Source organism: Pollicipes pollicipes, unplaced genomic scaffold (genome assembly GCF_011947565.3).
Source record: "Pollicipes pollicipes isolate AB1234 unplaced genomic scaffold, Ppol_2.1 Scaffold_3216;HRSCAF=3773_pilon_pilon_pilon, whole genome shotgun sequence".
Lineage (NCBI taxonomy): Eukaryota > Metazoa > Arthropoda > Thecostraca > Pollicipedomorpha > Pollicipedidae > Pollicipes > Pollicipes pollicipes.
In genome coordinates, this window is record NW_023596251.1 from 591,832 (window position 1) to 619,637 (window position 27,806).

Genomic DNA, 27,806 nt, shown 5'->3' on the forward strand with positions numbered 1-27,806 from the left:
GCGAGTTGTACTGCCGCCATGACCTTCCGTCCAGCAGCAGCGGCGTCATTTCCGCTCATGATTAGCACCCTTACAATAATTTTTAGCCATTTGAGGTCATTTTTTCGCTACGTCGCCATGAGCTTCATCCCCAAAACAGGTTATTAGGGAGGGGGCTCTGGTCCCGCAAAAGCATGCCGGATAACACCTCACCTGCCAGTTCGCACCGACCGTCTCTGTAACGTCAATGCCGCCATTAGCAAGCACCACGTGATGAACGCCACGCAGCGCCGCCATTACGGCGAGGTCAGAACGGTGTCACGTGACCCGTCACCCCGTGGGAACGGGCGGCCGCGGAGGTCACGTGGGTTCGGAAGCCCGTTAGCCGCTCCCAGGCGCCGAGGTAAACAGAGCGTCACGTGACAGGCCCGGCGGAGAGTCACGTAGTCCGCGTCCTGATCCTGGCAGCTGGGGTACGTCGCTAACTAATTAGTGGCGTTTGACCGACGCTTAAGTAGTTGTGTTGTCCCTATCAAACTGATAAATAGTCGCAAATGACTTCACCCAGGCGCAGGCTGCATACATTTGCTAAGGACGCCATCAGTGAGCTAATGTTCGCACTTACATGCCCACCGATTCACCATGAGCACGGCCACTGCACAATTAGCAGCCAATCACAGCAGCATCAGCTCGTACCGCCTTCCCAATCAGGGCTGGCGACTGAGGCGAGGCTGGCCAGCGGAGCGGACCGGTGCCGCTCCTACCAGTCGAGTGGGGCGGGCGGCTCCGGTCACCTGCCGACGGCTGCTGACCTCGCTCCTCTCGAGCTCGCCAGGAGAGCGTGGCTGGTGTGGCTGCAGCGGCTGCCCCGGAGTACTGGCGGCTGCTGATCTCGCCTCTCTCCAGCTCACCACGAGGGCTCGGCTGATGTCGCTGCCCCGGAGTACCGGCGGCTGCTGACCTCGCCCCTCTCCAGCTCACCAGGAGAGCGTGGCTGTCGTGGCTGCCGCGGAGCGCCGGCGGCTGCTGACACTGCGTGCTGGGACGGCAACTGTCGGGTCACATTGAGGGCCGCTCGCGGGATAGCCAGCACTCTGACTCTGGCTCGCCACTGGGACAGCTCAGCCAACGCCCTGGCTCGCCACTGGGACAGCTCAGCCAGCACCCTAGCTCGTCACTGAGACAGCTCCGCCAGCACCCTAGCTCGTCACAGGGACAGCTCGGCCAGCGCACCGGCTCACCACTGAGACAGCTCAGCCAGCACCCTAGCTCGTCACTGAGACAGCTCCGCCAGCACCCTAGCTCGTCACAGGGACAGCTCCGCCAGCGCCCTGGCTCGCCACTGGGACAGCTCCGCCAGCGCCCCGGCTCGCCACTGAGACAGCTCAGCCAGCACCCTAGCTCGCCACCGCGACAGCTCAGCCAGAGCCCTTGCTCGCCACTGAGGCAGCTCAGCCAGCATCCTAGCTCGCCACTGGGACAGCTCAGCCAGCACCCTAGCTCGCCACTGGGACAGCTCAGCCAGAGCCCTTGCTCGCCACTGAGACAGCTCAGCTAGCACCCTAGCTCGCCACTGAGACAGCTCAGCCAGCACCCTAGCTCGCCACTGGGACAGCTCCGCCAGAGCCCTTGCTCGCCACTGAGACAGCTCAGCCAGCACCCTAGCTCGCCACTGGAACAGCTCCGCCAGCGCACTGGCTCGCCACTGAGACAGCTCCGCCAGCGCCCTGGCTCGCCACTGGGACAGCTCCGCCAGCACCCTAGCTCGCCACTGGGACAGCTCCGCCAGCGCACTGGCTCGCCACTGGGACAGCCCAGCCGCCGGGCTGTTGGCCACTGATTTTGGCTGGCGGCTGCAGACGGCGCTCTTACCGCCCAACTCATACTTCGCTAGTGTCGTTGTCTTCAGCAACCTCAGGCATGGCCTTTCGTTAGGATTTTCGCGTGGGCACGAAGCGCCCCGCGCCAACAACGCAAGCGGAGCTGCCAGACGACATTCACGTTATGCTATGTTGATGATTGCACCAATTGGGCGAGCAGATTCGGAGGCTCTCCGCCTGCATGCTCAGTACGCGCTTGCGGTTTGTTGTGACACTGTCTCCACGTGTTGCGCTAACGTTTAATCCTCGAACCGAATCTGGCTGAATTACATTGCATGATTTGAGAACGCTTTCGCGGCTGGGCTTCATTTCACCGCAGGCTTTAACCTGGGATTTCGAAGTCGTCACTGGATGTTTCCGTGAACGTCGACTGAGGTTCTTAAATGCTCAAATGGATCGTAGGCTGTACGTCAGCAGCGTCCGTGTTCTGGAGCTCTGCGCCGACACGCGGCGCGCGTTCATTCTGCATACCTCGGACCGTCCGTCCCAAGCACAGACCAGTCGACAAATGACGCAATGTATTTCTGTATACCCATGACTCACAGTCCACCGATGCGCTATCACAGAAGCACAGCATAAACACGACCGGCGCACGCCACGCCGACACCCACGGCTACACTGATAAACACCTGTTGACCATCACTACGCCGATAAGTTCGCGATCTGTCCAGCACTATTGCACGCGATGGCGGAGAACGCTCCGCGGAAGAGCACGATCCACGCGGCGCGGACATCGAGGACATCGTGTGTCCGGTCCACCGTCGACAGGGCACGGGCTGCACCTGGCCGAGATATAGCGATATCCGATCCACTGTTGACAAGACACGGGCCGAGCCCGGCCATGGTTCGGCGGCGGCAGCAGTCGCCCGCCGTTACCATCATCGAGCTCGCGGCGGTGAGCTGCTAAGTAAGGGGCCAGCACACCGAGCGGACAGCGTCGCGACACTTGAAGCCATCACAGCGGAGGAACTGCGTCGCTATTGCCACATACCCTGTACATTCCCGGCGCAGTGCGCGCCCTTCCCGTCCTCACTTCTTGCGGCCGTGCTTGAGAGCACGGTCGGAGCATGCGCAAGCGCCGAAGCGAGCAGAACTGACCTCGTGACTCCTGGCCGCCCATCCCGCGGCGCGGCGGCGGCGGCATGACAACACAACACTGGGCACCGATGCCACCGGCAGGCTGGCCGCAGTGCTCCCGGTGATCACGTGACGCTTCGGACAGGTCCGCCGCCCGGCCTGGTGTCTGCTGCGAGTGCTGAAAGCCCTGTGTCACGTGACGACACCCGTGGTGACGTCAGCGCGGGCAAAACGACGCTTTCGGGTGGAGCAGGCAGTGCAGCGAGTAAAATCTGGGAAAGAGAACATGTGCGTTAGGACGTTCAGGAGCTCTAGTGCCGATACTAACGGACAGCGGAGAGAACCCACTTTCTGCCCCTCTGCGATCCACCCATGACTCGTGGCAGAAACTACGCACCGTAGCACCCTTCAAAATGCACGCTGAGCGCCGTCAAGACCACTGCAACGCTGGCCGCTACACAAAACCACACTCCAACGGCCAGTCGCAAGGACGGCAAAAACAGCACGCCCACACGCACGCGCTGTCTCGCCCTCCTCACGTCCGGGCTGCCGGCGCCAGTGACCGATGCGGTCGCCGCGCCAGCGAGGCGGCCTCCGAGCCGACGCCCCGCCGTCGGCCGCCGGCCCGGCCCGGCCGTGCAAAAACCGTGTCCGGCCGCCGTCCGACGCCATTGATGTGGGCGTCGCCGGACAGCGGCGACACCCGGCGTTAGCCAGCGACCGTGTGACGGCCCGGCCGCGCCCGAAAAACCTCCCCCCGGGCGGTGTGACCTGAACTGTGTGCCCCCTGGGGCGCGGCCGAGTCCGGCGGGGACTTATGCCGGGCCCAGGACTCCGGTGGGACTCATGCCGGACTCGGGAAGACTCCGGCGGGGACTCCAGCCGGACTCGGGGCCGAGGGGACGGCGGCAGGCAGGAGGCCGCCATCCGTCCGGCCGTCCCTGAGGGGCCGGTCGGCGCGCTATCGGCCATCTCCGTTAATTAGCCGAGGACGCCGTGACCGGGCGGCAGCCGGCCAGCTATGCGCTAATGAGATGGAACGCCCGGCGACAGATCGGACGCATTGCTGACGAGAGCCGGCCGCGCCGCGATAACCGGCGAGTCCGGCAGCGCCGCCGAGGCCGGGCCGTCGGTATTCGAGACCATGGGACGGTCGGGCTGCGGCCGCTTAATGAGCGGATGTGAGGCAGTGGCAACCCGTCCCACGGCCGGCCGCGGCCAATTGGGACCAGAAAAAAGGCTACCTGAACGGCAGGTGGAACGGCGGGTGATGAAGAGAGCGGAGGACAATAATACCGCAGGCTCCACGCGGACCGAACAGGATCACGAACGGAGACCAGAAGTCATGAATGCTCCCTTTAAAAGGCGTTCATATCGTACACGTTCTGGCCGGCTTGTTACGGAATAGCACGGAAGCCCAGAGATCATTTTGAAGTGTGCGGGTGCCAAGGATATTCCGTTAGTGTTCGCGCCACTAGCAGATGCTGCAAGCGCTATACAATCGAAGGTGGTGTTTGCCGAATGAACTGGAAGAGGCGCACATCAGCACGATCACGCAAGCTGTCGCCGCATCTCACCTAGTGGGGTCCTGCTCCTGATCCAGGATGTCCACGTCCACCACATTCATCTCGTCGGCGTACTTGGAGTAGCTGAACGAGATCTGAAACACGGCGGCGGAAACCGGTCACTTCCGGCGCGTCTGCGGCAGCGCGCTCCCATGACCCCGCGCGCGACCCCTGCACTGCAACGAGCGGCAATTACAGCGTGAATCGACTGTCGGCGCCGCCCCGCGCAGCCCGACTCGTTAGTCGCCGCCCGGCTGGTGTTAGCGCCTCACGCCGGTGAGGGCGGCTGCAGTCTCCCACCCCAGACGGGGGCGCCGCTCTGAGGGACCACGGGATCGATCCCCATGCGACGCCAAACTTTATCGCGCCTCACGTGACAGCCGACGTGGGACCCTGCAACGGCTAGTAGGCTATGCACTAATTCAAATACCAATTCAAATTCTGCCGCCTGTCAACATTGAGAGGGACCGCCTCACCCAGTATGGGCTTCAGGCGCGGCGGGCTTATACTCCCAAACTCGCCGGAGCCCACTGTTTTACTCTCTCCACCCCCCCCCCCCCCCCCCCCCGAAGTGTGCGGCGAGAGGCTTGCCCAGCTGGACAGGGCGCTGCTGACTGCTGCGCGCTGCGCTGCTGCGTACCTGCTGACTGAGTTCGGCCGGTCGGATGAACTTCATCTGCTCCAGGTGCGAGTGGAACTCGTCCACCACCGTCAGCCGCGTCTTGACCAGGTGCTCTGCAACGGCGGCCGACGGTCAGCGCCGCTGCAGTGACGTCAGAGCCGGCACCCCCACCGAGCCCAGCCGGCGTCACACGCGGAGGGCGCGACGCTAGTGCCGTCCAGCCATCGGCGGCCTTCATCGGTTAACGACAGCAAACTGCACTGTACATTACAGCTTTACACTGATAGAAGTCTCTTTTGCTGTTGTTGATTGGGGTTCAAGGGCACGTCAACTGCTAGGGCCATTTTGCGCCCAAGGTGAGCAGCGTGTACAGTTGAAACAGAGCCGGCGTTCGCATCGGGCACGTTCGAGATAACGTTTAAGGTAACTGCAATCTCGGTTTGTAAAATCTCACGGGATGACTGGTGCGACGCTACTCTGGCTGAGTACAAAGTTTGGTTAAGGTCCCCAAACGCCAACGACTCTACGCCGTCCACGAACAGCCGATAGATGGATGGTCGCACTGTCCACCTACCGATGATGTAACCCATTGTGACGTCATCAGGAAGTCGTATTTTGTCGCCGACGCGCATGAATCGTCCGCCGCTGAAACAAAGGCGGAGCCACGTCGTGAGCCGGGGACACAAAGCCAGAGCCCGGCGGAGGGACGGCGCCACAGCCTGCGCACAGCGCGCGGCGGTGGTGCCGACGGGCAGGATCTGAGGCCTCCTGGTGCCTTCCCTGCTGTCGGATCAACACCATACTGTCTTTGAGGGAAGTGGAGAAGTAAATGCGAAATGGAGGAGAGGTCAGCTGGAAATTAATGCTTGCGATCTTTGCTATGACATAGAATAAAGACATTTGGAGAGCTTGGCGTTGTGAAAGGCATAAAACGTGCTCGGTACCAGATTGCGTGCTACAAAAACCACTCTGCTGGATTTGGTTAGGATTAGAGCGCCTTCGGCCGGCCCTGGCCGTCCCAGAGCTATGAGATTGTGGAGAGAGGTGAATGGCGGGCTGCATATACTGCGGTCACCGTGAGAGACCTCCGCTTCCAGGGTCACGCCGCTCCTGGAAGCGTGTGCCGATGCTCGGATGGGGTTTCCGTCCGAGCGGGGCTCCGGGCGGGGTTTCTGCCCGAGCGGGACCTCGGGCGGGGTTTCCGCCCGAGCGGGGTTTCGGGCGGGGTTCCGTCCGAGCGGGGCTCCGGGAGGGGTTTCCGCCCGAGCGGGGTTTCGGGCGGGGTTTCCGTCCGAAGGGGGCTCCGGGCGGGGCTTCCGTCCGAGCGGGGTTTCGGGCGGGGTTTCCACCCGAGCGGGGCTCCGGGCGGGATTTCCGCCCGAGCGGAGCTCCGGGCGGGGTTTCCGTCCGAGCGGGGCTCCGGGCGGGGTTTCCGTCCGAGCGGGATTTCGGGCGGGGTTTCCGTCCGAGCGGGGTCTCGGGTGGGGTTTCCGTCCGAGCGGGGTTTCAGGCGGGGTTTCCACCCGAGCGGGGTCTCGGGCGGGGTTTCCGTCCGAACGGGGCCCCGGGCGGGGTTTCCGCCTGAGCGGAGCTCCGGGCGGGGTTTCCGTCCGAGCGGGGCTCCGGGCGGGGTTTCCATCCGAGCGGGATTTCGGGCGGGGTTTCCGTCCGAGCGGGGTCTCGGGCGGGGTTTCCGTCCGAGCGGGGTTTCAGGCGGGGTTTCCACCCGAGCGGGGTCTCGGGCGGGGTTTCCGTCCGAGCGGGGCTCCGGGCGGGGTTTCCGTCCGAGCGGGGTTTCGGGCGGGGTTTCCGCCCGCGCCGCCCGCGATCAGCTCACGGCTGACGGCCGCAGCAGCTCACGGCTGACGGCCGCGGCAGCTCACGGCTGACGGCCGCAGCAGCTCACGGCTGACGGCCGCGGCAGCTCACGGCTGACGGCCGCGGCAGCTCACGGCTGACGGCCGCGGCAGCTCGCCGCGGAGGGACGACTCGTCGCGGGGAGTCGGCACATCGCCGCAGGGAACAGCGACAGGGAACGCAGCGGGGCGGATGAGCGAGCCACATTCACGGCAGACCGGATCGGTCACATGTTTCGCGCGCTAACCGATGAAGTCGTCGCTGATGGAGTCCACATAACAATCGAGAGGAAAGTGGGGAAGTTGAGGCGTATTCATGACATCGCCGTGGGCCGACGGATTAGAATCGTCCTCAAAACAGCGAGACAATCTCCCCGGCCGCCACTGTCCCCAGTGTAACGCAATCAGGCCCTGTTTGTTGTATCGCCAAACAGTCGGCGCGCACCTGCTTCGACCGCACGCCATTACCGGCCGTCCAGCCGCGGGCGAACCTCGCTGTTTCGGCGAGAATTGCGTGCGATGCCAGCAGGTTTTGTGGAGGAGATGACTATCATGGTTTCGCTAGGATTTCCCATTAGAGGTATCGGCTGGGTAGCAAAAAAAACCCGTGGCGGGGCGGGGCAAGACGAAGCCTTTCTGACCCGGTGGCATGGAAGATCCGCCCGGGACAGGGAGGGAGATGACAACAGCTTCAAAAGCGTACCCGCCCGGCCACAGTCAAAGGCGATCATGACGCACCCACCTCTTCCCAGTGCTAGCACATGTGATGATGACCGAAACCTCGACGGACTAAAAACACCGCAAAGCAATCAGGCCGGTAGAGCCAAAACACTTTTTGTGTTGGAAGTGGCCCAATTTGAAAGAAACTCGTAGTTGTTGGCACTATTTGTCAGCGCACTCCCCCATCCAAGATCACCAAAGAGACATCATCCAACATCTTCATTAGTTTCGTTTATTCGTCGGTGGCAATTCCATGAGGGCCGCCATAGCCATCGAGAGCGTTCGCCAATTCGTCGTAACTGCCTGTTCCCGAGGCTGGGACACTCCGAGCGGGCCTAGGCAATTTCATGCGGCACTAAGCACTCTAGTACGAGCCTTTGCGCGTTATGTTATTGCACAGGCTGCGCTAATGACGGCATGCGGTACACTAAGTTCTGACGAAATGCATGCCTTATTTGCATATCCCACCCGCACGTTAGTTGTCCCCGGACCCAGCGAACACAACGTTAGCCCACACCCTCAGCGGCTGCTCACTAAACCGGATTATACCGACGTTGTCTGGAACAGGGAAGCCGCCGAAGCGGAAAACGAGCGGAGCGTAGACTGCGTGATCTCGCACTTAACCGCTGGTCCCTGCTGTGGAGCCGCCCAGTGCCCGGGGCCACAGCGGCGGTACTGGAGGCTCAGTTAGGAAGCCACAGCGGCGGTACTGGAGGCTCACTGTCCGGGGCCACCGTGGCAGTACAGGAGGCTCACTGTTAGGAAGCCGCAGCGGCGGTACAGGAGGCTCACTGTTAGGAAGCCACAGCGGCGGTACAGGAGGCTCACTGTCCGCGCTGTCTGCAGCGATGATCTATGATATGATCAGGGCCTGCCAGCCTGATCAGGGCCTGATGATATGATCAGGGCCTGTCAGCTCAGCGGATTGGGATCGGCGGAACGCTTTGCGCCTCCGTGACACTGCTGCACGCGCCGGCGAACATTTCGGAGGCAGGCTACGGGCGGCGGAGCGCTAGCCACCACACCCCCTCCCCTGTGGAGGGCGGTCCCCCGTCCTTCGACAGAGTTTCACGCAAACGCCTCTGCCAGGCGGCAAGGCCCATTGGCTTGGGAACCGGTCTGTCAGCCGGCCGTTGATGTTTCGTTGGTTCGTCAGCAAGGCCGTCAGCTGAAGGGTTCCGCCATCTGAGGGGGGCGGGGGGGAGGGGGGAGGGGAGTGGGTCCGTCCGCCGGTGGTCAGCCGTCAGCCGTTTCTGCGGCGGTGACGCCCGGCCCGGACGCCGGCCGGAGCCGGGCCCGGATTCCGCGGCGGCAGGTGGTGAGCGCCGCGGCCGCCCCAGCCACCGCGCCCGGTCAGCCTTGCAGGCCGTTCGCAGCATCACACGTGTCCCCGGCCGCCCGGCGCCCGAGGTCAGCCGGCCCGCAATCTGCCGCGCCGCCGAGCCGAAATTGGCGCCGGGCGGAGGCACGGCGGGCCAGGCCGCCACCGGCCGGCCGGCGCGCGCTTTACGGCTGCCAGCTGTCGCGCCGCGTTGCCATGGCTACGGCCCGCGGCGGCGCCCGTTCAAACCGGCCGCCCGGGCGGCGGAAAGGAGAAAGCCTGGCAGGCAGGGCTGGTGTCTCAGCGCCGGTCATCGTCGAACCGAAAACCGACGCAAGGGGGAGGGACAAAGTCAACTTGAAAGTCACTGTCTTGATCTTAATTATGCAACTACATAACAAGACACATATCTCTGCATCCTTTGACCAGTATCGACGCAAACAACTGTTGCAGTGTGGATTGTCAGACCCGGACACCAGACCCACTGACCAGACCCGGTGACCAGAGCCGGATGACCAGACCCGGGCAGTCAGACCCGGTGACCCGGTCCGATGGCCGGCTGTCGGCGCTGCCTCAGCTGGCAGCCGGCCCGCCATTCGACGCCGCCGACCGCTGGCTGGCCGCCGCCTGCTGACGCTAGCAGCTTCCGCCGGCGGCGATCACCACCCGGCGTCGGACGCCGGCAGGCAGAACGCGGGGCACGTGTAATATCGCGCGGCAAGCGGCTGTTCCCTGACGATAAATCTACCCTGTACTGCCACCGGAGAACGCGCCATTTTTTACAGCCGAAATCGCCTTGCGCCGGCTGTGGAGTAGAGATTCCAGAATCTCACTTGCCGCTGCACTACTTTTCCTGCTCGTGAAAGGGGATGAGACTGGCACAGTGCCGACACTTACATTACAACATGTGAAATCTCGGCGTCACAATAGGCCGTCGGGCACTTCGCCATAGTGCAGCGTATACCTCTTCTCAAGGCGACGCATTTTTTTTGGCGGCTGCAGCCGGGGGACCTCAGGACATGTCCGTCACGTGTTGTGACAAATTTTGCAGCGCGACGGACGGGTGCAGATGGGGTGAAGCTGCACGCGGTGCGCCGGGACAGCCTGCCTCGTGCGCCTGCAGCCCGTCCGGGCGATCCAGTACAGCCGAGAGGGAGAGGGGGGGGGGGGGGGGGGCGTTCGGCCGGACCCCGGCACCGCCTCAGATTATGCGGCCCGTGATGCCTCTCCTCTGCTGCGATGCGTTGCACGATGCGGGTAGAACGACTGAGTCCACCCATTTGACTCCGCTCCAAGCTGGAGCGTGCGATAAGCTCCTGAATTCCTAAAGGTTTCGCGATGTGCGACTGTGTCTGCATTCGTATCAGCGTTTTGATAGACGATCCACCACTGTTGGGGCCGTAGCGTGTCTTACCTGGCGAACGGAGACATCTTCAGCGCGAGGGCCCGGCTGATGCAGAAGCCAGCGCCGCCCGTCCCGAACCAGAACGATACCCGGTCCTGCAACAGAACATTCAGTTGATCAACCACACAGCATTGCGATGACACCGGGTTAGGCGAACGGCATTAGGTCATTGGACGCTGAATAAGCCCACCGAGTGAGCATATAACACCAATGGAGTTAGCCATTCTAATGCACATATGGTACATGAACACGGGTCGCATGGATAACTCTCATTCATGCAACTTTTCCGTCAGGCTGGGAAAGATTAGGTGGTGTGCGAAAAGGACGTCAAGCAATTGTCGGCGTAGACTGGCTTATGCCAAATTCACAAAAACGGTGCAGACTTCGCGAGTGTTTGCACACGACATCCCAACTGAGATTCTCGGGCGAGACACCAGCGCAGTTCACTGTTCCATGAAAACAAGCTCATGCCTGAGTCAACGCAGCCGGCGTCAACATAATGAGTGTTTGCATGTGATGTCAAATCACGTTTTTCAAGCAAAAGTAATGCACAATCGTCTCATTTCTTCAAAAAACCCAAGGCCTCCATTGGTTCCGCCCTCCGTGCCCCAAAATGTATTCGCTGTTCTTACTACGAGCCTCACCACGACGCCCCAGCCCCTCCCCCTCTCCTGCAGATCCGACCGGTCCTCTCCGCCGCGCTGTCAGTCTCCAGTTGAGCATCAAAGAAGCGCCCGCCGCAGATTTCAGCTCGAAAAACGGCGCCGACAGCGTGCAATCATTTTCCCATACGCTTCCAGCGCCGGAGACCGGTGGGGGCCGCTCGGTAAGCCGGGATCAGGTCATGTCGCCGTGCAAATGGTTTGCGCAACCGGTGATTTACGCCCGCCGCCTTGGCGCCGAACCGCACCGAGCCGGTAATTAGCGGGGAATGCTGTCACCGGTTCCGGTGCGGGACGGGACCGGGCGGGACGGGACGGGACGGGACAGGTCACCACCCGCCGACCGGCTGTGGCGAAGATCCACCCGGCGCCGCACCCCGGACGGGTTTTGCAGTTTGCCCGCCACTTCCGTCAGGGCACGGGGTCAGGGGTCGGGGGTCGATGGTGAGCCGGTGTAGGGCCTCCAGTGCGGCAGTGTCGCCCGGTGTACCGGTGGCAGCTTACTCATTCGTAACTCACAACACGCGCCACGGAGACACCCGACCAACGGAGACAGCGCCACACAACACAACGGAGACACCCGACCGGGGCCGCCCACCGGATGGCACTTCTACGTTTCCATATTTCCGCATCCAGCGGGGCTCTAGCCCCGGCCTGAACAGAGAGCTAACAGCAGAGCTGATAAAAACAAGACCAGCAAATGTGGAATCGAGCTTTCCATCAGTTCGGAGCCACAGCTGACATGCTCTTCCCCATCAGAGTTTCCCTCTTTGTACTTCCAAAGTCTTTCACAACTCAGCAGACCTGCCACGTACCAAGTTCCAGCCATCACCAGGTCAGGCCAGGTCGGGCCAGGTCAGACCACTGCTGCGATTCGGCACGCGCGCCGGGCGGCCCGCCGGCCTCTCAACCATCACCTGCTCGTCCCCTCTCCACCGATACCTGCGTCGACAGCGGAGAACAAAGGTGGAAAATTGATCGGCGCTCAGGAGGGTGGAAGGGGCGAGCCGCTGCGACGAGACAAAGCCGCGGCCAGATGACATGTCAAGATAAATACCGCCATGACAGACGGTGCGCATTTTTCGTCCATCCCTGACCGTGGCCACATTTTTCAGGCTTTGTTTTCGCGGAGGCGACCGACTTCCGGCTGGCTGCCTGACGTCACCGTCCGTCTGTATATTTACTCACTTTGCCCTTGTCGCATTTGTCCAAACACAGGTTTCCGTGGGCTCACGGCCAGCAGACGTAAACACCGACCGGGAGCAGAAGGATGTGCGCAAGTCCACGGTAACTCCGGCCGACGCGGCCTGAACACACGGCCTGAACACACGGCCTGAACACGCGGCCTGAACACACGGCCTGAACACACGGCCTGAACACACGGCCTGAACACTGAACACACGGCCTGAACACGCGGCCTGAACACACAACCTGACGAGGATGGCGTTTGTTCGGCGCGCTAACCGCCCATGGCATTGGGAAGCCCATGGGCACAACGCCGTAGCAAGATGCGCAGTCTTACTCGCTGCTTTCTCTCCCCTTTCTCCGCCCGCTTTTGACCCTTCCAGCTCCTACCAAGCGTAAGAACTGACCCTTCAGGACATGTATCGGCCCCACATGTAACACGCACGCCCTGCCTCATGAGCTCCCCTGGGCTGGCACGGCAGACATACCTCAGGGAGGCCGTCGTCGGCTACGCGAGCGTCACCCTCAGCTGCCAGCTGACACCGCCGCTGAGTGACAGTAACGGCGTGTAAACACGCCCCGAGCCGAGAATGGGACAGCATGCGCTCCGACCGTCAGCGACCGGACAGTGCCGAGAAATGGCTGACACAAGCGGCCATTGTGCCGGCTGACGCTGGGAGGATCGACATTGGGGCCAGGCAGCTGCCGACGCCCTGACTCTGCGCCCGTCGAACTCGTCCGCCCTCCGCCCACGGCAGGATCAGCCTTCACCCACCTCCCAACAGCGCAGGGCGCAACACCGCACTAAACCCGCTGGAAGGCAGGCTGTCGGCCGGGTTAATCCACTAGGCGTAAAAATCGACTGGTCCGTTCTCCTCCTCGCCTGATCCCGATTGCAGAAGTGGTGATGCTGCAGGAGTGGTGAGACGGACTGATAGCGAGCCTACCGCATACCGCTCACAGCGGCACGGACGAGACCTGGAGCGGGACCTGGAGCGGGACCTGGAGCGGGAGCGGCGGCGGGAACTGGAACTGGGGCGGGAGCAGGAGCGAGCTCGCTCTGCTCGCGGCACGCGGGCGCGGACTCAGCGCTCCGCCGACAGCCGCGGCCGACACGCCTCCCGTCTCGGCCGCGATAACATCGATCGAGATTCCATCGCGGCGGCGCGCCAACAACAGCGCCACATTCGCCGCCGCTACACCGTCATCGTGCGCCACGTTCGTCACGGCGGCAGCCAGGCGCCACCGGCGCCAGTAACGGCGGCGGCCGCGGCGGCCGAGCGCCGTTAGCGCGGGTAACAAGGCATCATTACCCGCCACGGCCGCGCCGGCCTCGTCCCGATCGCGGCCAATCTGTCGTTGCCGCGTCATGATTCGCCGCCGCCTGATGGCCCAACTGACGGAGGACAGCTGACGCAGGACGGTCCGGAGCGAAGACGACGCGGCGGCCAGCAGTTCGCGAGCTCATACCCGGAATCGGAACAACACCGCACGGAGCGAGCGGACGAGGTGAAAAACAGGCACCGAGGGCGGTGGCGAAATCGAGGGGGCTTAGAGGAGCGTCTGGCTGGATTATGCCGATACTATGTGTCAGCATCCGCTACTTGCGTCACCTCCAGATTGGAGCTAAGAAAGAGCATGACTGGCAGATGAAGAAAGCCTCCCACACAAGATCCCACGCCTGTTCTGGCGTGTACGCCCGACATTTCCCGATGAGCAGCTTGCTTGCAGTTACTGGTAAACTGGTCTGTCCGACGTTCAATCCAGGAGGCTACGTCAATCTACCTGACGTTTAATCTAGCTGGCTCTTACTTTGGCTCTCGAAAACGGCAGCTGTTAGTCAGCAGGCCCGTTCAGGTATGCGGCGAGGCGTAGTTAACATGCATTTGAGTGCTGAAGAAAAGCGAGTGCGTTCCCTTACAGCTAAGCATAATGCGTTGTGAGTGCTTCTGGTGCGTGCCGAGCAGCGGCCAATCCGATCAATCGTCGCATACTCACCCCGCTGATGGCCCGGTCTATGATCTGCAGCGGCGTGCGGATCGAGTTCTTGCCCAGGTACCAGTCCTGACGGGGACTGAAGCCGGCCAGCAGCTCACCCAGCCGCGCCGTGTTCACGTAGTTGTCGTCGTCAAAGTGGCAGAACCACCTGTGAACGCAGGGGAGAGTTGGTGTCAGCTCAGAGGTCAGCTCAGGGGAGGCTGAGTAGGCAAGGTCGGGTCGGTTTAGAGCCACCCGAGGGGTCAGTAGGTGCGCGGTCAGGTAGGTCAGGTCAGGTCAGGTCGGGTCAGGTCAGGTCAGCTCAGGTCACGTCAGGTCAGGTCAGGTCAGATAAGTCACTCCAGGAAGGAGAGTCGGTGTGCAGTCAGGGCGGGCCGGATAAGGTGACCGCCAGGGCGAGGCAGGCGGGCTTAGTCGAGCTCTGACGTCAGCTGCTGGACAGATGTGGTGACGGTGCCCAGCGGCCGCTCAACATACCAGACGCACAACAGCATCGCCGCAATCCACAACCTATTATCAGCAGACCGCCCTTCGCCGCGCACTGGAGCGCCACGGCGGCGTATTGGCGTATGTGTTTTCCCGCTGATTACACACCAGTTCGTTCAGAACACGGGCCCCGCTTTTATGCAATACATCGCCGCTCATTTGACAAACACAATATCCAAGCCACGGACAAAAGTGGGATATCATTTGGAGAAGCGATGCATGAATGCGTTTGCCGGACCGCTGAACCCATTCTGCCGAGCTTTGATGTTTGCGGCACGCGGGCCTGCACCACTTATTGATTTATGTCTGCTTGAGCGGCTACGGGGGCCGGGGATAAAGATCAGGGCCACGGCGGGGGACAAACTTCGGAATGTCAGGGAGATGACCGCAGACATTCTGAGGGCCGTCAACCCGCGTGGACCTTATCCCCTTGGACCTTATCCTCCTGAGCCGCAGCACAGCTCAGGCCACCTCCAATCGTGGACCTTATCCCCTTGAGCCGTAGCACAGCTCAGGCCACCTCCAATCGTGGACCTTATCCCCTTGAGCCGCAGCACAGCTCAGGCCATCTCCAATCGTGGACCTTATCCCCTTGAGCCGCAGCACAGCTCAGGGCATCTCCAATCGTGGAACTTGTCCTCCTGAGCCGCAGCACAACTCAGGCCACCTCCAATCGTGGAACTTGTCCTTCTGAGCGACAGCGCAACTCAGGCCACCTCCAACCGACGGCGACTGGTGAAACAGTGGGCGCCCGCAGACCCTCCCCGACGCAGCGCATCTGTTTGGCGCTGCCTGCGCGACAGCAGCGACCTCCGGCGGCCGCGTAAGACCCGGGGACGACAGCCGAGCCTCCAGCACCGGCAGAGCATGCGGACGGACAGCGGGAGACAGCCAGCCTTTCCAGCCTCGGCAGGACCTGACGCCGCAGCTGGTGGACGCAGGCAGGTCCCGCGGGCCACGAACAACCACACCATCAGCGCCCGTGCGATGGATGCCGACTGAGGGGGAGGGGACAACTTCCAGCGGACATCGTGACCTGCCCCGCGGCGGCCTCCGAAGCCGGCGGCGAACCCCGGCCCGGGTCCAGGAAGCACCTGTGTGGAGCGGTCGCCTCACCATTCAGCCCCAGCGACGCCATTAATCCGCGACAAAACCTTGTTTTTCCGGACGGAGCGACGGTGGACCACGAGGGTCGACCGCGTCGCTCGGGGAGCAGGGGGGGGGGGCGAGGACAGGACAAACAGCGAGCCTCCGTAGACGGCAGGTGGGTGTGGGCCTCGGAACGTGGCCCGCTCGGGTGTGGAGAGCTGACAAAGAGGTGAGCGGGGCCGGCACAGGCCACGTGACGGCGGTGGGGCCCGGCGGCATCCCGTTCTCAGACACTGAGCGATCAGTTGGGTGGCCACCGCCCGCTAGCTAATCGGGCTGCCGTCACAGAATCGAGCCTCTGACTAGGTGTTTACGGTTCGGTTGGCGGCCGCAGCCCGGCCAAATGCCGCGCTCACCGCTCCGGCCGCCATCCCACCTCCCAGCACAACAGCACGGCGGCGCCGGACCCGACAAAGCCAGCCGCGTCCGCTCACATCTTCGACAGGAAGTGTGCTCTCCTGCGGTCCGGCCGGCGGCGCGCGGGGCCCCCATTGAGAGGCGCGACGTGGCGGCGCGCACCGGCGGCCGACTGTGACTAATCGGTATTAATGGAGACCTGGTGACGCGCCGGACGCCAGACGTGAGACGGCCGGCAGCCGCAGCATTATCAACTCCATTGACGCGCCGCCGGCCGCGCCGTTGAAGCGCCCGCGCTGATGGCCGATTGAAAAACGTGGCCGAAAATCGCTCTCGCCAGCCGGTGGGCCCTCCCTGGAGCATGAGCTTTCACAATATAATGGATCAACACGGAGAACGGATAGTCCAGGGTCTTGTATTCCATTCTTTGGTCACCACATTATCGTTGCGGAAAGGCTGTTTACAACCGAGATGTGGGTGCTCAAATGTCTTGAGTTCCCTTTAGAAGTATTTTTCAGAGAGATGAGCAAAGTAAATCGTGTCTCCAAAGGCCAATCAAATACAGGGAGCCGTCGTTTACTTGTTTATGAGACAAGTTGTTGAAACGGAAAAAAACTTTAACCACATGTTCAATGCTCCCCAAAGCTTACTTCTGTACCTCTGTTATTAAGCACGCGTTGAACCCACGACGACTTCTCCACTCATTTCACAATAATCGGTGCAGTCCTGCAAACAGATTCAATGTTGGCAGGTTTATAGGTCTAAGCTGCATTTACCAAAAATTGTGTTTCCCGCATTTTTAGCGGTCTTGGCGGTCTGCGTTTGAAGATGACGCAAACACCAATTCAAACCCCCAAGTCGCCGAGACCAGGCTTCTCTAGTCCACCGCGCGCCTCCGACTCGTACCGAGATTGCCTCCATCAGACCCCGTCCTCCATCGACGAAGATTAAAAGCCAGTGTTACGGCGTAGTGATACGCTCTTAATTAGCCTCAAAAGAGTCCGGGCTGGCCGGCATTCTCCCGTCCCGATAAATACTATGAAAGGACGCTGCCTGCTGGGCGACGAACAAAAAGGGCCAAAAAATTGCGGCGCCCCGTGGCGCGCGCCACATTCAAGTGTCATGGAGGAATGCCGAGCGGCGCGCGGCGGCCGGCCCGCTGGCGCGGCTAAATCAAATACCCCGCCCGGACACCGAGTGGCTGCCTTGTCCCGTACTCCACCGAGCCTTGCGTAACAGCGCCCCCGGGGCCAGCTAGGCCCTGCCAGCTGCGGTCAGCTGCGGCGGCGGCTGTCGCCCCCTCTCGCCGGTACAAGTCCTGCCGGGGCTGCGGACGAGGCGAGTCACGAGCAAAACACGCCGGCGCCCGCCCCCGCCGGCCGCCGCCGCGCGCACAACAAGCTTACAATTAAACGTGACAATTAACGGCGGTGATTTGCAGGATCGGCTACTGAGGCCGCCGCGCGCTCACGCCGCTCGATTGGGGGCGGGACGGCAGTCACGTGACGCAGCACGCACCCCGCCCCTCCCCTCCCCTCCCCCGGACCGCCCGCCACCGGCGGACCCTGCAACGTGGCGACGCCCAGCTGCACCGTACAGCGGTCCCGCCAACTAGCACCTACGGCGGTTTAGTCCCTGATTCTGCTGTTTTCGAGTACATGCAGCGCCCATGTGGTCAGATGCCGACAGTGATGAGGTTGCTTGCCTCATGACCAGGCGCTCTTGGAGAAACCTCAACAATTTCTTTGAAGGACTTAAGCTTGGCGCAGCAAATCGATTTACAGACGACCGGACTTTTACAGGGCGGTTTTCCGCAGCCGTAACAAACTGCAGTCGTGAAATGCGCCTCGCCTGCAGAGGCCTCCACCTCTCCCTGGCCACCGCAGGATTTCCCCGCCCAGGACCGGCGAGATCGTCTGCGGAGAAGCCGCCGGCGCCAGCAGGACGTCAGCACGTCGGCGGGACGCCGGGGCCACCCGCGCGGCCGCGTGACATCACCGGCGCGCTGCCTCCCGCCACCAGATCACTCAGAGTGTCTCCGGCCGCTGCTCGCTCCCACCTGCATAAAAGCGTTCGGCTGTAGCCGCAAGGTGATTAAGGTGAGCGAGGCTGCAGCCGGCGCCGCCTCATAACGGCAGCGGCGCCCCGGGAGCCACCGGACACCGCTCAGGGGCGGCCTCAGCGCCAGCTCCGGGAGCCGCCGGACACCGCTCAGGGGCGGCGCCAGCGCCAGCCCCAGGAACCGCCGGACACTGCTCAAGGGCGGCGTCAGCTCCGGGAGCCACCGGACACCGCTCGGGGGCGGCGCCAGCGTCACTGTCATGGCCCGCGCCATCGCCAGCGCCCGTGGAGGACCCAGATGCCGATAGCGCAGTAAAATCATCGAGATAAGGCCGAGGACGGCATTGGATGGCAATCAAGACACATTGACCGATGTCATTGCTACAGCAGCTTAAGCCTGACTGTGGTCGAGGACCGCAAAGTTGATGCGTCAGGGTCATCGCCGAGGGAGTAAAGCCAAGAAACGGCATCGCTTGAGCTGATCGCGCCGACAGGAGAGCTAAACACACCGACAGGAGAGGTAAACACACCGACAGGAGAGGTAAACACACCGACAGGAGAGCTAAACACACCGACAGGAGAGCTAAACACACCGACACGAGAGCTAAACACACCGACACGAGAGCTAAACACACCGACACGAGAGCTAAACACCACCGACACGAGAGCTAAACACACCGACACGAGAGCTAAACACACCGACACGAGAGCTAAACACACCGACACGAGAGCTAAACACACCGACACGAGAGCTAAACACACCGACAGAAGAGCTAAACACGCCGACACGAGAGCTAAACACACCGACAGGACAACCGAACAGGCCGGCAGTCGAACTGAACAGGCTGATAACCACGCTGAACAGGCTGATAACCGCGCTGAACAGGCTGATAAGCGCGCTGAACAGGCTGATAACCGCGCTGAACAGGCTGATAACCGAACTGGACGGACTGGCGACGGAAACGAACAGCTCCGATTTCCGTGCACTAGATTCCCTTCAGCATATGCTGAATATTCAGCAGTCTCGAGTTTCTAAACAAGGACAGCAGTGCCTAGCGTTGCAAGAGGCATCTGAACAGCCTGCTCAGGGCTCCTGAGAGAACTCCAGACCGGAGGCGACAGCGTATTCTGCCTGCCTTGCGCCTCAGATTCACCGGGCCTCGGACATCGCGCATTGTTTCGCGGCCCGGTGCAGGCGGCGGACAAAGTCTGTCGTCACGTGCCGCTGTGGGACCGGGTCGTCGTGGCAACGGTGAGGTCGCAGCTGACCGACTGTACGGGCACGCGGGTCGTACTATCCAATGTCTCCTCGTTGCACTAAGAATCATCAGAAAGGGATAAGATGGTGGACGAAGTGATGAGATGACGGGATCCGCCAGTTTCAAAGAAGCTTAAGCACACAACATTTGTCCATTCGTTTGCCATCTGTTGGTTTTGGTGGTGTCCGGCCGGCTACACCGGCCGCTCCGCAGTCCCAGGCCTGTGTCTGGCTGGAGCGGCGGCATGTCGGCCGCCCCAGCAGACAGCGCCGGGCCTGTGTCTGGCTGGAGCGACGACATGTCGGCCGCCCCAGCAGACAGCGCCGGGCCTGTGTCTGGCTGGAGCGGCGGCATGTCGGCCGCCCAGCAGACAGCGCCGGGCCTGTGTCTGGCTGGAGCGGCGACACGTCGGCCGTCCCAGTAGACAGCGCCGGACACTGTCGGCACGGCCGCGGAATCAGACAAAGCCGGCGCTGCGCGGGCGCCGCGGGCCGAGCCCACCTCCCACCGGCGGCGGGCTTCACCTCAGGGGGTGGTCCCGCCGCCCGCCGCCGTCAGCTGACAATGGGGACCGGGTCGAGCATGAGAGAACGCAGCTTCGGCAGGAAAAGGAAAGCTTGACTCGGACGAGCTGTTGTCATGGCGTTATCAGTCGCTGTCATGTCGCTGTCCGTCGTTGTCAGTCGTCATGTCGTTGTCGTTAGATGTTGGTACCGCCATGACCTGGACAAAGTGAGGAGTTCGGTGCGCCTTATACGCGCACACACAACGCACATAACTGCACTCCTCTTGCAGGAAGACCCCTCCAAGCCTTACCTTCACCACATTTTTAACCAGCCAGGCGTGGAACAAACAACTCCATCACAATTCCACTGTTGTGCAACTCAGAAACGAAACGCCTGCCAAAGGCGGTCTTTTTGCGTGAGAAAGCTGACGGTGCCCCAGAACAAGGGAGCGAAGCTTACTTCTTGCCGGAATCCATGAACACGTCATACTCGACGGCCATCTTGCAGCAGAGCGCATCTCGCCGGTGAGACGAGGAGCAGTTGGTGTTGATCACGTGACCATCTGCGAGGGGGGGGGGGGTTAGATGTGACCACGGCACTCATCACATATACATTTTTGACGCTACTATATTTCCTTTAAGCAGGGCTTATTGTTTGTTTGAGTTCAACAGAGTTCAGAACTCAACAGAACAGAATAAGAAACCGACCGGCAAACCAGCGGGCGATATCTGCCCGCTGGCTTGCCGGTCAATGAGCCCGACTGAAACTGCCTGAGCCGGTCACTACAGCGCGCAGGTCAGAGCTCACCAGAAGGCTCGCGCGCGGTGGGGACCAGCCTGCGACTCGGATAAGTAAAGAGACGCACCGGAGATGGCGCGAGGACGCACGAGGGTGCGCCGGCGACAAGCCTTGGATTGGGACGCTTGACATCAACACTACAGCATGTGTCGTGATGTGTAAGACAAACGATTTTGAAAGGACTTTAACTCCAACATTTTGGAACGCGCCATGCGTCCATGAACTATAAAAGGCAATCACCGAGACCGCAGCCCTTACTTGTTCTCTGCTGCAGCGCGTCGTCATCAACGTCCGTGAAGAACCATGTCTGGAAGCAAGGAAAACTAATTAACGTCGGTCCCATTCGGCGTCTGCCGCCCGGGCCCGTCCGTTCGTCGGCTGTCGGCACCTTCAAACCACACATCGGACCCCGTAGCGGCCTCTCCTTTTCTAATTTCCTCCTATAAACGCATTGGTTCCGGGTTGAGGTCGAGTCGACGGGGTGTCCCTGTGGTCTTGACCCCTCCCCCCCTTCGCCATTGTCGGCGGCTCGTTTCAATCAAGCCGGCCCGGGTAAAGGTCGGTCGCCGCCGGCGGCCACCCGGCGGCGCCACCGTCGCCGCGGGGACGATTTCCGCGCCAAATTACCGGGGTCTTAGCGGACACGGCCGGTAATGAATGCCCGCCGACTGACAGGTTTCCGCAACCGCCGGTGGTCTGGCGGTGTAATTGCGACCCCGACCCGCCCCTGTACAGGTGCGTCACTCCGCGGGCCGCCCCGGTGACAAGAGCCGGGCTGTTCGGTCGTGCCCCCCCTCCCCCAGAGGGCTTTCCTGAACAATCTCCTGCGGATGGCTCAATGTGTCAAAAGTGACTAACCCTGTGCCAATGGACAAGTGGACACATCGTGTCCGAGGTGACCAACGGAGGTCTGGAACATCAGTTAAGGACTTTTTCACCGAGCATTTAAGCTTTATATTACTTTCGTAATGTCTCATAATCGATATAGTCGGCTCGGCCCCGAAGATGTGCACCTGATCCAGCGTCACCATCATTTTGAATCAGGGCAAGCCAGACGTGTCACGCAGGTTACTACTGAAACCATTGCCAGCCGATGTAAGGGTCAGGTCAGCCACACGGCAGAGAAGGCGGCCGACTACGCCATGGAGGGAGTCGCCGCCGCCCGGCTGCTGCCCGGCCGCCGCGAACGCCGCTGCGACAGAAGCGGCGCCCGGGCGGCGGCGTCTGACGCATGAGACGACCCTGTATCTCGGCATCTGGTCCAGGCGAGACCCCGGAGCCCGGCCTTGGAGATGGCGGCGGAGATCGCGCGGCGGGCCGGCTATCAGTGATATGACTTCCAGAGCTCAGTTTATGACCGCCAGCTCTCAGAGCCTAATTACACAGGCGATAATTTTCGGCGGCGATTCTGAGATAAAACGGGCCATTATTACATGGATATTCTCATTAGAGAAATCCACGAAGACACAGCAGATAGTGAGTGCATTAAAGCCATTATTTTAGACCGTGATTAAATGGAGACGTTACAGACTCAAATTAAATGGAATATGCCGGTTTTGTGCGTCTTAAATAACCTATTCAGATTTCATATAATAGGCCGCGAATTTCGGTCGTGAGCGATAAAATAAACTAAAACAAAGTTGCAAAATAGGCAGCTGTAAATTTCTATCGAAAGTTACCTCCAATTTCAGGTCATTAATTTAACTTCCTACGGGCGTAACGCTCGCAACAACCTCTCGAGCGCACAAGCAACACGTTAAGGCAACGAAACACAAAACAAGCGTACCGGTACAACAAACCCTTCTACCTCAACCAGTCCATCTCGGCATCACAGTCCGCAAACAACCCGCCTGCAGGGGTGGCACCCCCACATTTGCGCACGCACAATAACGCCATCTGTGAAAACTCATTTACGTGCTGGCAGACCTTGAAAGTGCGGCGCGAAGCCCTCCAATGGCAAACACTTGTGCCAGCGCCGGGCTCCCCGCCCCTCCCCAATCGCCATCAGCTCACATTACCCCATGCTGGTGCCTAATTATCACGTGACACCGAATACAGCGTTGGCCGGCTCCCTGGTCCGGTCCATCGCTCCCAGTCCCCTGGTCTCCCGTTACATGGGGGAGAGAGAGTGAGGCAGATGGGGGCGGCCCGCGGGACCCGGGCCGCTGGTCACGCGGCGCCGGGAGTGACGCGCCCGGCAGCGGGTCGGGGTCGCGTTTTTGCCGGCCTCCGTAGTCGGGCAGCTGCGAACGCTGGCCACCGATCGAGGCGAGCGTTTTTGGGAGGCTGGCTAATAAGCGGCTGGGTGGCGGCTCCGGCGCGGACGGAGCCAATCACTGCCCGGTAGCCGAGAATTAATTGGCACATCAGCAACCAACGGCGCGCATATTAACAAAGTCAGCAAAACATTCGTTACAGCCGACATGCACAAAGGCACCAGCAGCTGGCTTCAACGTTGAGTGCATGGGAACAGGCCATTTTGAATGCTCCAGCTTCAGGCTTGCGCTCAAAGCAGACGCGGCGTTGCGTGGTAGGAGATAGAATGTCTTGCGCGCAGTGGCAACGCAATCGCCTGTGTAATGAAAATGAAATCCTGATTAAATTTGAGGCGTCAAACCGCCGTACAACACAGTGAGGCTTACGGTTACCACGAGAGCAAAGGTTACCGAGGTGACGACAGTGAGCATAGCCTTGAATGTAGAACGTGTTGCCTGCTCGTCCATTTAAGAGCCAGCGATAAGCCCGCCAGATCTGAACGCCTTTTGGCCGTCTTTGACGTAGTTGTGGCCTACAAATCATGCAATCTAATAATGCATCAGCTCAAGATCCCCGGCTCAGATTTACATGTTGCGGGGGAAGAAGTTTAGAAAGAAGGTACGCTTGACGAAAGGCCCACGGTTACCACGACAGCGCCAGCCACTGACATGTCTGCAAGGAGGGAAGGTGCCTGCTGGCGCCCGCATCCGCAGGACCGTTCCATGACCTATGACCCCACGCCAGTGGCGTCATCACTCACGGACGTCACCAGTCGGCGCCGGCTGGCCGCCGCTTACCGCCTGACAGCCAATCACGGTCCTCCCATGGCCGGCGGCGGCGCAAGGCCGCCTGGGAGCCGGCGCCGACGCACGCGACTTAGCGCACCGGCGACCCCCGCCCCCGCCGCCGTGAATCGGTCGGCGGCGGCTCAGGAGTGACCAGTGGCGTCAAACACGGCAGGCCCGAACTTCCGCCGCGCCACCACTGAGCGGAATGTCTCGCAGATCGGCGGCGTGCTGGCGAGGCAGGCTTTCGGACACCCCGCGCGCTCGTGCTCGCGAGCCGACCCGATCGCGTCACGCCATGCGGCGCAGCTCCGCGCGTGACGATCTCAGCCAGTCCAGGCTCCGCCGGCGTGGCTGGGCGCGCACGACACCCGAGCATGAGCACAGGCGCCGCTTCAAAGGCGCGCGCGACGCGCCGGCCGGGCGGCGGGGTCACGGCGCAGGTCACGGGTTCAGGGGTCGCCGGCGCCGGCTGAGAATCGCGTGGGGGGCGTGCAACAAAAACGCAGCAGCGCGGCCGCCGGCGCCGTGGGATTCTCACACGCCGCGCCCGTTCCCATGGCGCCGCCGAGATGCGACGGGCCGCGCCGTCAACACAGATGGGAACGGATGACGACGGCCCGGCGGTTAGCGCGAGCTATGCGTCTGCGCTATCGGCGCCGAGCGGCCGGCCGGCCGACGCGCTTGCCAGGTGGCGGCGGGGTGCCGAGGGATCGGCCCGATCCCCGCCGCGACGTCTGCAACGCGCCGCCGCTTTGCAACCGTGCAACGCGCCGCAATAAAGCGACGACGGCGTGGGAAGACGCACAGCTGCCACTGATTGGCGAGAATCGTACAGGGCGCAGGACGCGACCCTGCGCAACCCTTCGGAGCCCTCGCCCTCACGCCGCCGACTCATTGGAGGCAGGTAATGCCGTCACGGTCGTAAAATTACGACTGACTTGGCCGGCGCCGTAAACCGCACGTTGCCGCGCTCGCCGCGTCCGTGTCCAGCCGACGATAATCGAACGCTCATACCATATCAACGAACGCTCATACCATATGAACGGACGCCCGCAGCTCGGCGCGACAACAGCTCGGCGCGGCCGTGCGTGACGCCGAGCGCGGCTCGTCACCCATCACGCTGCCCGCGCAGGCCGAGGGGCGCGTAATCGCCGGCCAGCCGATGGGTCGGACATCACGGACGCCGACGTTATTTGGGGTGACTGCCGCCGGCGGCCGGGGCGGCGGACGCGCCTCAGCGGCGCGCGCGCGATACGCCTCACTGCCACACCGACACAGTCTTGTGGCCCGTAATTGAGACCAGCGAGCTTTAATCGACCGTGCAGGTGGCCTCTTGGGCTCATTCGCAACGGCCGAATGTCCAAAACAGTACACGTTGTACGGTAAGGAATATTACGAATAACAAGTAGCACGCGACGAACCTTTAAGACCTTGTTACAATTACCAAAGCAACACATTGCTTACACAAACTGGCGATGGCATAATGCACATCGTTAACGTTTATGTTACGGGCCCTGCTGTTTGTCCCCTGCGCAAAGAGGTCAAGTCCGAATATATTCCCCGCCGCCGTCTGGATCGCGCTGCAGCGGCCGCTCGCCCAGTAGCATGAGTGATGCCGGGCGTCACAGCGCAGGCGAGTAAACCGGGCATAGACCCGCTAATGTCATGCAACTCGTCTCGTCGGCGGACGGCCGATTCATCTGCCGTCACCGACGCCGGCCGCGCGGCGCCGGTCGAGGCCGTGCTTGCACCGCGCGGACCGGCTTCCGCAGGGTAGCGTCATAGGTCCGCTACGATTTTGCGCGGCTCAGCGTGCGACCGCTCGGTAAATATTTACACTTTGATAGACGATACGGACGGGCGCTGCCCGCCAGCCCGAGCGTGGGAAAACAGCGAGACGGACGGCGTGGGAGCGCCGGCGGCGTTCTGCACGGCGGAGGAGTGGCGGCGCACGCATGGCCGCTCGACCTGCACCAGGCGTTTGATCCGGCCGGGCGTTTGATCCGGCGGGGTTCGACCCGCGCCGGGCGTTGGATCCGGCCGGGCTCGACCCGCGCCCGGCGTTTGATCCGGCGGGGCTCGGCCGCTGTGAGTTGGACGGAAGTCGGCGGCTATCGGCGCATGCCGCACGCGATCGATGTCTTTACAATGGGCGAGGCACGGCGGATATCCTGTGGTGTGGTGAGTAGTTGCGGAGAGAATACATGTGCACTGAATGCCCAGGAAACTGTGCCAACAGGGTACTTCGAGGCCGATGGCCTTGCGGGCGGGGCATGGTTTGCGGCCCGACGTCGGATGGTTTACAGCATCGTGAGCATCTGGATCGCATCGTTGCGCTGGACCACACATAACGGACAATCTAAGCCAGATTACTGGAATCACCGGAAACTGCCCCCGATTGGCCCAGGCGTTCTGAGTGACGAGTATGGTCTGAGAGACCATACGTTCTGAGTGCTGGCCATCGGCTACACGCAGCGTGAGAACACAAGAGTCTATTCGGGTCGGTGTGACAGAGTGACGTCTGCCCGGAACCGCAACTGGACTGGAGCCGACGGCGGTTGGAAATGGAGCAGGGACGCATGACTGCAAAAAAGAACGGCAGTGGGCACATGCTCTTATCAGTGGCTTAGACGGATGGGGAGTGGAAATGCTTTCTATCCTGTTTAAAGCTCAGTTTCTACACCGCTGTAGATACCAACCATGCAGCACGGGCCTTCCAACAACTACGTCGACGCACTCACCAACATCAAACTTCTTGACAGGCCCACGTGTCGCAAGTCCGGATCAAAACAATGCCGGGTCCTTTTCCGTAGGCTGGTAATTCCCCGCGAAGCCATGCGAAAGTCAGCATTCATCCAATAACGTCTGTCTTATACATTGTGTTAACGTCTCGGTTCGACTTTACCTAGTGTTTCTACAGCCTTGTGGTAAAGTTCGAGCCACGCAAAGCGTCACCCTCGAGCACGTGATGCATCCCGTGATCCCTGACCGCACCGTCTCCAAGCCCCGCCACCCGTGTCGCGTGCGGCACGCGCGCGTACCTGCTGGCTGGCGAGCGGAAACCACGTGTCAAGGATGGGCCGCAGCCGCGTGTCGTGGAACTGTCCGGACGTCTTGACGCTGATGAAGACGTCGGCGAGCCGCGGATCAGCCTGAGGTGTGCGCTCCGTGACGTACGCGAACCGCGGGCTGGTGCTGCGCTCTGGCTCGGGCTCGGGCTCCGGCGTCTCCTCGCCGTAGTCCTGGCCGTAGTCGGCGTCTACCGACTTAGGCGCGCGCTCGGGCCACGCGAGGTCGGCGGCCGAGACGCGCGCGCCGCGTCCCACCACGGCGCCCAGGTACACGCACACGCACAGCGAACACACCGCCTGCAGCACGCGGCGCCGGCGCTCGCGCATCTCTGCGGCGCTCATCTGGCCGCAACGCGGCGCACGTGACGGAGAACGGGGCAGGAGGCTGGCGCGGCGCTGTTTGCGCGGCGGCCGCTGGGGCTCCACTAGCGCTCGGGCCGGCCGACGGCGCGGGCTCCGCACTCCGAGGCCTCGGGCCGGGGCCGCTCCGAGTGGGCGGGACGGAGGGGGACGCCTGCTGGCCAGATGTGAGGCGCGCGGCAGAGGGACGGTGGACACTGACGGTGATAAACATGCGGGCTCGGGCCGGCAGGAGCACCGGCATGCTACCGTGCCGCGCAGAGCACTGCAGCGGCCATTAGTGGGCAGACATTAGCCTATATGAGCCTGCATGCTGTCGCGGCTTAGCGGGCTGGGCTGCAGCAGCATGCTAAGTGACCCGCTCTGATACGGTATCTGCTGATGGACCGAGCTCTGGTCCAATTTAGCACTGTCCAGCTTTCCAGGAGCCGTTTAGTGTGGCAAC

At 61.8% G+C, this 27,806-nt stretch overlaps 1 protein-coding gene across 1 annotated transcript; it reads right to left on the reverse strand.

Annotated features, from left to right (window-relative positions):
* Window positions 1-2,362: 2,362 nt before the first annotated feature.
* LOC119090919 (fringe glycosyltransferase) lies at window positions 2,363-27,410 on the reverse strand. Its single transcript, XM_037213646.1, has 9 exons — window positions 26,972-27,410; window positions 21,145-21,193; window positions 20,548-20,650; window positions 14,271-14,418; window positions 10,435-10,520; window positions 5,698-5,768; window positions 5,142-5,236; window positions 4,514-4,596; window positions 2,363-3,208 (listed from the first exon to the last, which is right to left on the reverse strand). Exons 1-9 carry the CDS (start codon window positions 27,341-27,343, stop codon window positions 3,154-3,156), a joined length of 1,062 nt encoding a protein of 353 aa, XP_037069541.1. The 5' UTR covers window positions 27,344-27,410; the 3' UTR covers window positions 2,363-3,153.
* Window positions 27,411-27,806: the final 396 nt, after the last annotated feature.

Bases quoted from the DNA above. Each gene is read 5' to 3' on its own strand.
- LOC119090919 (XM_037213646.1), bottom strand. From the start codon at position 27,343: ATGAGCGCCGCAGAGATGCGCGAGCGCCGGCGCCGCGTGCTGCAGGCG. The intron at 14,419-20,547 runs GTAAGCTTCGCT...CTGCGTTCACAG, and splicing joins TTCATGGATTCCGGCAAGAA to GTGGTTCTGCCACTTTGACG. The intron at 3,209-4,513 runs GTGAGATGCGGC...TCTCTTTCCCAG, and splicing joins CAGGAGCAGGACCCCACTAG to ATTTTACTCGCTGCACTGCC.